A 10,144-nucleotide genomic window follows, 5' to 3' on the forward strand; every position below is an offset into this window, starting at 1 on the left:
TTTTTGAGATGGAGTCTTGCTCCGTCGCCAGGCTGTAGTTCAGTGGCATGATCTCAGCTCACTGCAACCTCTGCCTCCTGGGTTCAAGCAATTCTCCTGCCTCTGCTTCCCGAGTAGCTCGGACTACAGACGTACGCCACCATGCCCAGCTAATTTTTGTATTTTTAGTAGAGACAGGGTTTCACCACGTTGGCCAGGATGGTCTCGATCTGTTGACCTCGTGATCTGCCCGCCTCGGCCTCCCAAAGTGCTGGGATTACAGGCGTGAGCCACCGCGCCTGGCCTTTTTCTCTTCTTGTAACCTTTAATTTCGGCTCCAAAAGTGAGCCAGAATCCCCGCCCACGTCTTCCACTCAAGCCTCCCCGCGGACGGATTGATCCCGCACCGCAGTCCCGAACGCGGGCGGCCGCGCTGCGCCTGCGCGGAAGGCCCTCCCGCACCTTTGAAGGTCATGATGGCGATTTGCACCCCAGCGCGGTGCAGCCGCCGCAGCCCCTCGGGCTCAGCTTTGCGGTCCTCACAGAAGTAGAGGCGCGCAGTGAAGATCCTCAGGCTGAGGTTGGGGTTCCCTCGCAGAAAGTCGGCCACGTGTCGGGCACAGTCGTAGCAGGGGCTCCAGGAGGTGAACCAGGTGACGCGGTAGCACCGGCCAGGGTCCAGGTCCCAGTCCGAGATGTAGCGGAGGAAGAGCAGCTCCACGTGGCAGCCATTCTGGGAGGACAGAGAGGACCCCGCGGAAAGTCACTGACTTTTACTGCGATTCTGGTAGCCTTACTCATTCTCTCCTACAGGGATCTTGGGGATGCTTGCAGCCATTGACCTTGTGTTAGAGAAGCGAAGCAACTTGCTCAAAAGAACACACCATTACGGGGAGCTGAAGCCTTGGCGGCACTAGTCCTACAGAGTGAAGGAAGGCTCTGTGTTTGGGTGTAATGAGGAATATGAAGTGCGCTGAGTTGGAAGGGGCATGACACCACCTCAGTGAAGACTGGTGTTTATAAAGTTGCTTTTTGCACCTTTTGAGAAGAAAAATGATTGGCAGTGCCCGTTGATGTAACGTTGTGGAAATATACCTGGACCACTAGGTGGAGGTAGGACAGTTTATGAGGACCAGCTGGGAGGATCTGAAAACAGGAGGTCGATTTTGGTAAAGCAGACAGATTGGGTGTTGTAAGAGAAGTAATGGGCACTGCCATGAGAAGTAAATGAAAGTGCTTGGTAAAATCAACGCCTTCTGAAATAGAATGTGTCATGTCATCAAATAGGAAGGAGATTGGGATATACTCATACAAATTTAGGCAAAGAAGATTGCATGGTAATGTGACTATCAAACAATGAGCCAGACGATGACCTTCCACCCCATGGATGCTTCACTGAGATTTCACCAAGACTAGACGACACAGCATGTTAGGAGAGAGGAGATACCCATGGCAGAAGTTTATGTAAACCCATCTGGATCTTGGTGAAGAAGTCTCTTGGAAATGAATTATCTCGGATAGCTGAAAGATCAGTTTAATTAATCAATCAGCAGAGGCTTCTCTGAGTTTTCTGGGAATCACCATGTTGAATATTCACTGGCCTACGATTCATGTGAGTAGGAGGGAAATCATTTGGAAAACAGAATTGAATCACTGTTAATTTTTTCCCAAATTATTCTTCCTTAATTTTCAAAAATGCTTAAGACACAATTTGTTTTTCACATTTAAAATGTTTGCTTGAACAAGCTGACAATACTGTCCCAAATCAAAATGCTTTCAGCTTGATTAATCTCAAAGGCAATTCAGATGCTGAGGAAAGAGGGTGGAAAATTTGGGAGCAGTTGTCCCTGGTATTGAAGGAAGGTGGGGCATTAGGGTGCCCAGCATTACTGGGGAGGAATTAAATCACATATTTTGGGCCATGTCTAAAATGGGTGCATGGACATGGAAAAAGAAAGAAAAAAGGGATTTGAGGAATGTAATAGAGACACAAATGAAAAAAGGATGGAAGTCATACCATCAACAGGTGCCTCTAAAGCACTCACAGTTGACCATTAAACTGCTTGCAAAGCCGTGTTTAACTGATACCTTATTGCGAAGATGACCAAAGTCCAGTGAAAAGGAAGTAGCACTGTCCCGCCTCTTCACTACATAGCACAGGTAGGTCTCATGCCGACCCTTAGCCCAGCGGACGTTTTTGAAATGGTAAAGGAACTTCTTCTGGTTCATCAAGAGGCTGTGGGTGAGAGGAGGGAGAGGAAACGCAAGAGAACAGTTCCTTATCTGGTCACTCTGTATTTTCCTTCAACTTTTTAAAGAAATTATTACTTGGGCTAAACCAGAGAAGATTCTCTGGATTCCTCTGCTGAATGCCTAAGCCATACCCAGCCCTACTGAGCGATCCATCATAAACTCCTTTTCCTGCTTGTATTTAAGGCCAATTGAGAGATACTCATCAAGGACCCCAAACCCTTACCCACAAGACGGTTACCTCCTGCCACTGTCTTCTAGATGCTAATGACTTGGAGTTACAATTAAATTTGTTCTTCAACAAGAAAACAAAACAAAAAATAAAATAAACTTCTTCCTCAGTCCCATAACTATATTTTCAGATTTTTCCCTCCAGCCTCTACCTAAGTGTCCAACTTGTACCTCAAACTCAAAATGATCAAAACAATACTCAACTGCCGCCTGTCCTAATCTGCCTCTCCTCCTGATTTTGCCATCTCAGGTAAGCCGGCTAGCAGCTTGGAACCATCCTTGATTCATTTCTTCTTTCTCAGTCCTCCTAGTTAATTATCTAAATGTGTTGATTCAAACCCCCAAATATTTCTTGAATTTATATCTTCTCTGTTTCCTCTGCTCTCTGCTTTGGTCCAAGCCCTCATCTTCTTCCACCTTATCTGATGTGCTGGCCTCTTAACTGGGCTCTCTGCCTCCAGTCCCTCCAAAATAACATTCTCCACACTGTCACCACCATGATCTCACAAAAACCCAGGTGCACCATGCCATCCCCATGCTGAAGACCCCCGATGGTTCTCTTCTGCCTGCAGAATAAACTCCAAACTCTTTAATGTGGTGTTTAGGCCACTTTTTACAGTTGGATCTCAACCTAAATTTCTCTTTTTTTTTCTTTTTTTTTTTTTTTTTTGAGATAGGTTCTCACTTTGTTGCCCAGGCTGAAGTACAGTGGCATGATCTTGGCCTACTGTGGCCTCAACCTCCCAGGCTCAGGCAAATCTCCCAGTCTCAGGGGATCCTCCCCCATCAGCCTCCTGGGTAGCTGGGATTACAGGCACTCGCCACTATGCCCAGGTAATGTTTACACTTTAGTAGAGATTGGGTTTCACCGTTTTGGCTGGGCTAGTCTCAAACTCCTGATCTCTGGCGATCTGCCCACCTCAACCTCCCAAAGTGCTGGGATTACAGGCGTGAGCTACTGCACCTGGCCTATTTTTTAATGTGTAAGAGCAATACCCAGCCAGGTATTGCTCTTATACATGGTGAAACCCCATCTCTAATGAAAATACAAACATTAGCCGAGCATGGTGGTGGGCGCCTGTAATCCCATCTACTAGAGAGGCTGAGGCAGGAGAATCACCTGAACCCAGGAAGTGGAGGTTGCAGTGAGCCTCGGTCGTGCCATTGCACTCCAGCCTGGGCAACAAGACCAAAACTCTATCTCCAAAAAAAATAAATAAATAAAAATAATATTTGATTGCTGTCAAACTTGAATACCATGGAAAAATAGAAGAGCTCTAAATTTTAAAATATTAAAGATGTTTTAATCTAGAATATCAGTGTCTAATAATCATAATTAGACATAGTGTCTAATGACAATGACTGTTAAGATTTTTGTGTTTATTCCTCTTGTCTTTCTATGGTACATATTTATGCGATTTGGATTATACTGATTGTATGTGTGATTTTGCACTCTGCTGCTTTTTTAACTGAGCAAAATAATCTAAATAACTTGCTATGTGGTGCCTGCATAGTGACTGATTTCTCTTCTGTTTTCTGGCTCCTAGCAGAGTGTCTTGCATATCAGAAGCACTAACTTGAACAGTATTTGTGGAAATACTCTGGCAACCCAAGCCTTTTTAAAGAAATCAAGAGTCCTCGTTATAGCTGCAAACAGCAACACAAGCTGTACAGCGTGGTTGATAGGAAGGCACCAGTGGTGCCTGCTTTTTGTCCCTAGACTTTTCCAGAAATGCATTTATCCGATTTGTGGAGCTAGTGCTGTCACCTAATGGCAGGGGGCAGAAGTGCAGAGAATTTGCGAGTAAAGGGATCAGGAATTTGAATAACGTTTGCTAGCAAGAGAAATGAAACTTTTCTTACTCATTATTTTTTCTTACATTGAGGTATAATTTACATAAAGTAAACTTCACCCATTTAAGATGCCCAATTCTACGAATATTGTTGGGTGTAAACACCCCAAATGGCTACCACAGTCAGAATACAGAACCTGAATCACCACCCTTACCCCACCAGAGTTTATTCCTCCCCCTTTGCAGCCCTTCCCCTCCCCACAAGGCAACCACTGATTTGCTTTCTTTTTTCTCTTTTTTTTTATGGAGAATGGGGTTTCACTGTGTTGCCCAGGCTGGTCTTGAACTCCTGAGTTCTAGAAATCCTCCCACCTTGGGCTCTTCAAGTGGTGGGATTAAGTATGAGCCACTATGTCTGCCCTGATTGCTTTCTATAAGTTACTTTCATTTTCTAGAATTTTGTACAGCATACATTTATCTCTTCCTTCCTGTCTGACTTCGTTCATTTAGCATAATGACTTTGGGGTTCATCCCAAAGCAGTGTGTTCCTTTGTACTGAAGGGTGGTATTCTATTGCATGGATACAGCACATTTTGTTTATTCATTCACCTATTGATGGACGTTTGGATAGTTTCTACTTTAGGGCTTTCATGAATAAAGGTACTATGAACATTCATGTACCAGTCTTTGTGTGGATATACATTGAGAATTGATATTTTAATAATGTAATACAGGTGATAGACCCTAACTTTAAAAGTTAACTACCAAAATATCAACCAAATTAAGTCGATCATCTAGGACAGCAGCTCTTTGTAGCGGTCTCAATTAGTTTTTTTAGTTTTTCTTATTATTCCTTTGAGGCAAGATCTTGCTCAGTCACCAGGCTGGAGTGCAGTGGCGCAAGCATGACTCAATGCAGCCTTGACCTCCTGGGCTCCAGCAGTTCTCCTGCCTCGGCTCCCTAGTAGCTGGGACCACAGGCACGTGCCACCACACCTGGCTAATTCTTGAATTTTTTTGTAAAAACAGGGTTTTGCCATGTTGCTCAGGCTGGTCTTGAACTCCTGGGCTCAAGTGATCCACCCACCTCAGCCTCCCAAAGTGCTGGGATTATAAGCATGAGCCACCACACCCGGCCATCTGTTTCAATTTAAATATCTCATCACGCATGACGCTTATTGGAAAGCACTTTAAACTTTAGGCAGCAAACTAGATTTATTACCAGTCTACACATTATGTAAGGTAAAAATTAGCCATATTATTTTAAAATTAAAAATGCATATTTGGCTGGAATCCAAAATGGATACTAAGCCAGATACAAGGGCTCACGACTGTAATCCCAACACTTTGGGAGGCCAAGGCGGGAGGATTCCTTGAGCCCAGGAGTTCAAGACTGCAGACAAGCTATGATCAAACCACTGCACTCCAGCCTGGGCAGCAGGGTGAGATTGTCTCTAAAAAAATTAAAAATATAAAACACAAAACGAATACTAACAAAGATCCAATGATAATTAGCTTTATTTTTAAATGATAATTTTTATGTTAATTACCATAGCACCAACCACCATTACTAATACTATATTAGCATATAATAACCCTTTGTATATATATAAGCTCAACACATAATAGGTGCTTAATAAGTACAGAAGAAAAAGAAAATAAATTCACTCTTTGAGGCCCAATGTTAAACAGATTAAGCATGATCTCTTACCAACAAATCCCTTTTATATTTAACCTACTCTCCTGGGCTGTATAGTTGAGAAAGGCAGAGGAAACTTCATCTTTTTACCTGCACCTTGGGGTGTGTGTGTGTGTGTGTGTGTGTGTGTGTGGTGAGAGAGAGCCTGTTACCACAAGGAAGGAAAAGTGTCCTGGAAGTATAGATAAGAAGTATATGGCATAGATAAAGGACTTCAGTGGACTTTTGGGTCCTACTCTACATGAAAGTACAATAGGCCTGCACTGTTTCTGCACATGTACCCGTCAGAGTGAAATGAATTGCATGATCCTAACCTGCTAGTTAACTTCGTTGATCCATTACTTCCCTTCTCTGGTTAGAGGCCTGTTTCCAGCGCCCTGTCCTCATGGTTTCTCTCCTGGGTAGGAAGGACTTGCCAAGGGAGTGTTTCAGACCTTCAGGCTGACAGCTGCTCTGGACAGCTGTGCTCCCTGAGGCAGAACCCTAGCTGCAGCCCCAGCCGGGCAAATCAGAAACAACCGGGCTAAAAATAATCCTGACGAAGTCATTTTGCCGTCACTAATGAGCTCTACGGATAGTCTCCTCCTTAATGATGACATTTTTCCCTTTTATCCTGTTGAATTTCATCTTTTCTCCTTTTCCGTCTTTCTCTGAATTTCAACTGCTGGTTTTAACTTTGCTTTGCATTTTACTTTGACAAAACAAATATTTCCAATGGACCCTTCACCAGGACCTATACCTCAGACTTGTTTTCAAAATCTCACTGTAAACTGAGGAGACTTTGACATTGTTTGCCCTCAAGAAAATTTTCTGAAGGACATTAAATCCTCCATTAAAAATCTTTATTCTGGCCAGGCACAGTGGCTCACACCTATAATCCCAGCACTTTGGAAGACTGAGGCAGGCGGACCACAAGGTCAGGAGTTTGAGACCAGCCTGGCCAGCATGGTAAAACGCTGTTTGTACTAAAAATACAAAAAATTAGCCGGGCATGGTGGCGTGCACCTGTGATCCCAGCTACTTGGAAGGCTGAGGCAGGAGAATTGCTTGAACCCTGCAGGCAGAAGTTGCAGTGAGCCGAGATTGCACCACTGCACTTCAGCCTGGGCGACAGAGGGAGACTGCATCTCAGAACAAAAAAAAAATATTTATTCTGTACACTAGGTGTGATGGCTTATGCCTGTAATTCCAGCACATTAGGAGGCCCAGCGGGGAGGATTGCTTGAGGCCAAGAGTTAGAGGCCAGCCTAGGTAAGAGAGTGAGACCCTGTCTTTACAAGAAAAATCTTTTTTAAAAAATCTTTATTCTGAAATGTAAGTTCTTTATAAAGGAATTAAATGGAGGTAAAGTATATGGATGAGGTATTATTCTCATACATTCATAGTAATCATAAACGTGGGAAAAGAATAACTTCTATGACAACAACTTATAAAAAGCTGCACATAAAGACTTTGTGAGGACCTTAACCAAAGTCACACTTCAGAGGTAAGTTAAGCTATGTCTGAACAGATAGAAGAGTTAGTTAATAGTAAAAGTGCCATTAGCTGCCTAACGATTGGGCCTTCAACATGAAATAACTTGCTTGAATGAATTCTTCTCCTTATAATGGACACAATCATAGTGACTTTCAAGCAATTAATTTAGAACTTTGGCATTTCTAAAAAGTACAAATTTTGTTACTATAGCTAAATTATTTTTAACATCTCCCGAGGAAAGTGTGTCTTTAAGTTGTTTTATTGTTGAATATTTACAAAATTATTATGAAAATTACCACTCCTGTTTTTAGTACAGTATTGCTATTACCTTTTCGTGATTTGAGTCTCTAAAGATTCGCTATGTTAATATTATTACCATATATTAGTTTCAATCACGGTGCAAATCTCAGGACAAATCAGCACATTGTACACACTATTTCTTTTGCAAAATGAAAAAGAAATCGAGAGAAGTCAGAAACAGAAAGAATTGGGCTGACAGCATTTAAGATCTGCATAGAAGAAAAGGAGACAGATCCAAAAAATAAATATGCATATTGACCAAGCTGATCTTACGAGGCAGACAGTTACATCAGAGAAAGGGATAGCTACCAGTCTCATTACTCAGATTTGCTCTAAAAGGAAAGCCAATGCAACCACCCATGAGGAGACTGCCTCTTTACCTGTCCATAGCGGTGTGCAGACTGTCCTTCTTGGCTCCCTGAAAGTGTCAGGCCAGAAAAATCTTGCCTCAATTAATGATGCTTCTCTGCCTCTGTCTGACAGTGCATTGGCCCTTCACATTCAAATTTGAGCTTGCTTTCTGGGCTCCTCCCCTGGCAGCATCACCCCCACCAGGTACCCCAATGGCCTTGTTCCTGATTTGGATCCAGTGAAGATGGGTGGGGCTGTCATAGGCAGAGTCACATGGGTTACATGATTGAGGGCAGCTCTGCTTGTTAAAGTTCTTTTAGGGCCCCTGCTCTGAAAGTCCAGTCCATGCTCCATAGCTAGCAAAGATCAGGAGACAGTAACAGTAGACACTTAAATTATAATCATGATAACACAAAATATCTTTAAAAGCACAGTGAGAATAGCAATATTTATGTAAATAGCATTAAAGATCATTTAACTAGCTTCTTGTGGTGGTGTGTCAAAGAGCACTTAGAAAGCCTCTATTTCCCCATATTCCCACAATATCTCTGAATCTCAGTAGATACAGACACTAACCGTTCTTACTTTGCAGTTAAGCAAATGAACTTAGTTATACAGAATTTAGAACGCAAAAATTTTACCTCCTAAACCATGGATTTTTTTCTTTCTGATTGCATTACAAGAATTGCTTGAAGACTAGATATTTACACCAAAGAGTGATTTTTGCATAAGCCATCTTTTTTAGAAAAAACTCCTTAATTTGGAGTCAGAATCAGCAGCGGTCCTCCAAAATACAAAAATGCTTATTTCACCGACAGAATCAGTGTCTAATTGACTGCATTGAATTTGGAAAATAGGCTAAGATCCTCAAATAAAAGACTTTAATTTTGTGCTCTTATAGAACTTGGTCTACTAAATATTGTATCTCTCTCCTACTGTGGACCATATGCATTCTATTCATTCACTCAGTAGACACTTCATGCCTCCTGTGTAATGGAAACTATGCCAAGCACTAGGGATGCAATGGTGAGCAATGAAGCTAGGGTCCCTGTTCCCTTCCTGCCTCAAGGTTTCGATAGCATCTATACCCTGATAATTCCCAAATCAATAGCCCTAGCTTGGACCATCTATTTGTCTGTTCTCACACTGCTAATAAAGACATGCCTGAGCCAGGGTAATTTATAAAGGAAAGAGGTTTAATTGACTCACAGTTCCACATGGCTGGGGAGGCCTCACAATCATGGTGGAAAAGCAAGGGACATCTTACATGGTGGCAGGCAAGAGAGAGCTCATGCAGGGGAATTCTCCTTAATAAAACCATCAGATCTTAGGAGATTTGTTCATAAGAACAGCATGGGAAAGACCCACTTCCCATGATTCAACTACCTTCCACTGGGTCCCTCCCATGACGTGGGAATTGTGGGAGCTACAATTCAAGATGAGATTTGGGTAGGGACACAGTCAAACGTATCAGACCTCTTCCTTAAACTCATGACAAGTGTGTCCAGCTTCCCTCTCAGAATCTCCATTTGGATGTCTGAGCATCTCAAACATGTCTAAAACAGAGACCCTGTTCTCTGCCTTACCTGCTCCTCTTGCCATCTTCCCCATCTCAATAAACAGCAGTATTCTTTTAATTGCTTGGCAAAACCTGGGCAGAGTGTCTCTCAACTCCTCTCTTTCTTTTTAAATTCCATGCACACTCCATTAACAAATCCTGTTGTCTCTGCTTCCAGAATATATCCACAAACTGACCACTCCTCACCGCCTGCAAGTCAAGCAACCTGGGTTATTGCATTTTACCCCCCAGCTGGCCTTCCTGCCTTCCCCTTCTTCGATTACAATCTGTTCTCCACACAGCAACTGGAGTATTCATTACGGAACATTTAAGGTCATGTCACTCCCCTGTCATAACCCTCCATGGCTTCCCATTCTCTCAGTATAGGCCAGCAGCCTGAGATGGCTCACAAGCCCTGCTCCCATCTGCCCTGCTTCACCCCCTGACTGCATCTCCCTCCATTCTGTCCCTTGCCCATGGAAAGAGCACACACTCCTGCCTCTGCCC

The 10,144-nt window shown here is 43.1% G+C and overlaps 1 protein-coding gene across 1 annotated transcript; it reads right to left on the reverse strand.

The window, feature by feature from the left end:
- Positions 1–285: 285 nt before the first annotated feature.
- AICDA (activation induced cytidine deaminase) lies at positions 286–8,226 on the reverse strand. Its single transcript, XM_017512318.2, has 3 exons — positions 8,109–8,226; positions 2,068–2,215; positions 286–712 (listed from the first exon to the last, which is right to left on the reverse strand). Exons 1-3 carry the CDS (start codon positions 8,114–8,116, stop codon positions 305–307), a joined length of 564 nt encoding a protein of 187 aa, XP_017367807.1. The 5' UTR covers positions 8,117–8,226; the 3' UTR covers positions 286–304.
- Positions 8,227–10,144: the final 1,918 nt, after the last annotated feature.

Source organism: Cebus imitator, unplaced genomic scaffold (genome assembly GCF_001604975.1).
Source record: "Cebus imitator isolate Cc_AM_T3 unplaced genomic scaffold, Cebus_imitator-1.0 Scaffold469, whole genome shotgun sequence".
Taxonomy (NCBI): domain Eukaryota; kingdom Metazoa; phylum Chordata; class Mammalia; order Primates; family Cebidae; genus Cebus; species Cebus imitator.

Bases quoted from the DNA above. Each gene is read 5' to 3' on its own strand.
- AICDA (XM_017512318.2), bottom strand. The intron at 713-2,067 runs GTATCAGTTAAA...CTGTCCTCCCAG, and splicing joins TTGGTCATCTTCGCAATAAG to AATGGCTGCCACGTGGAGCT.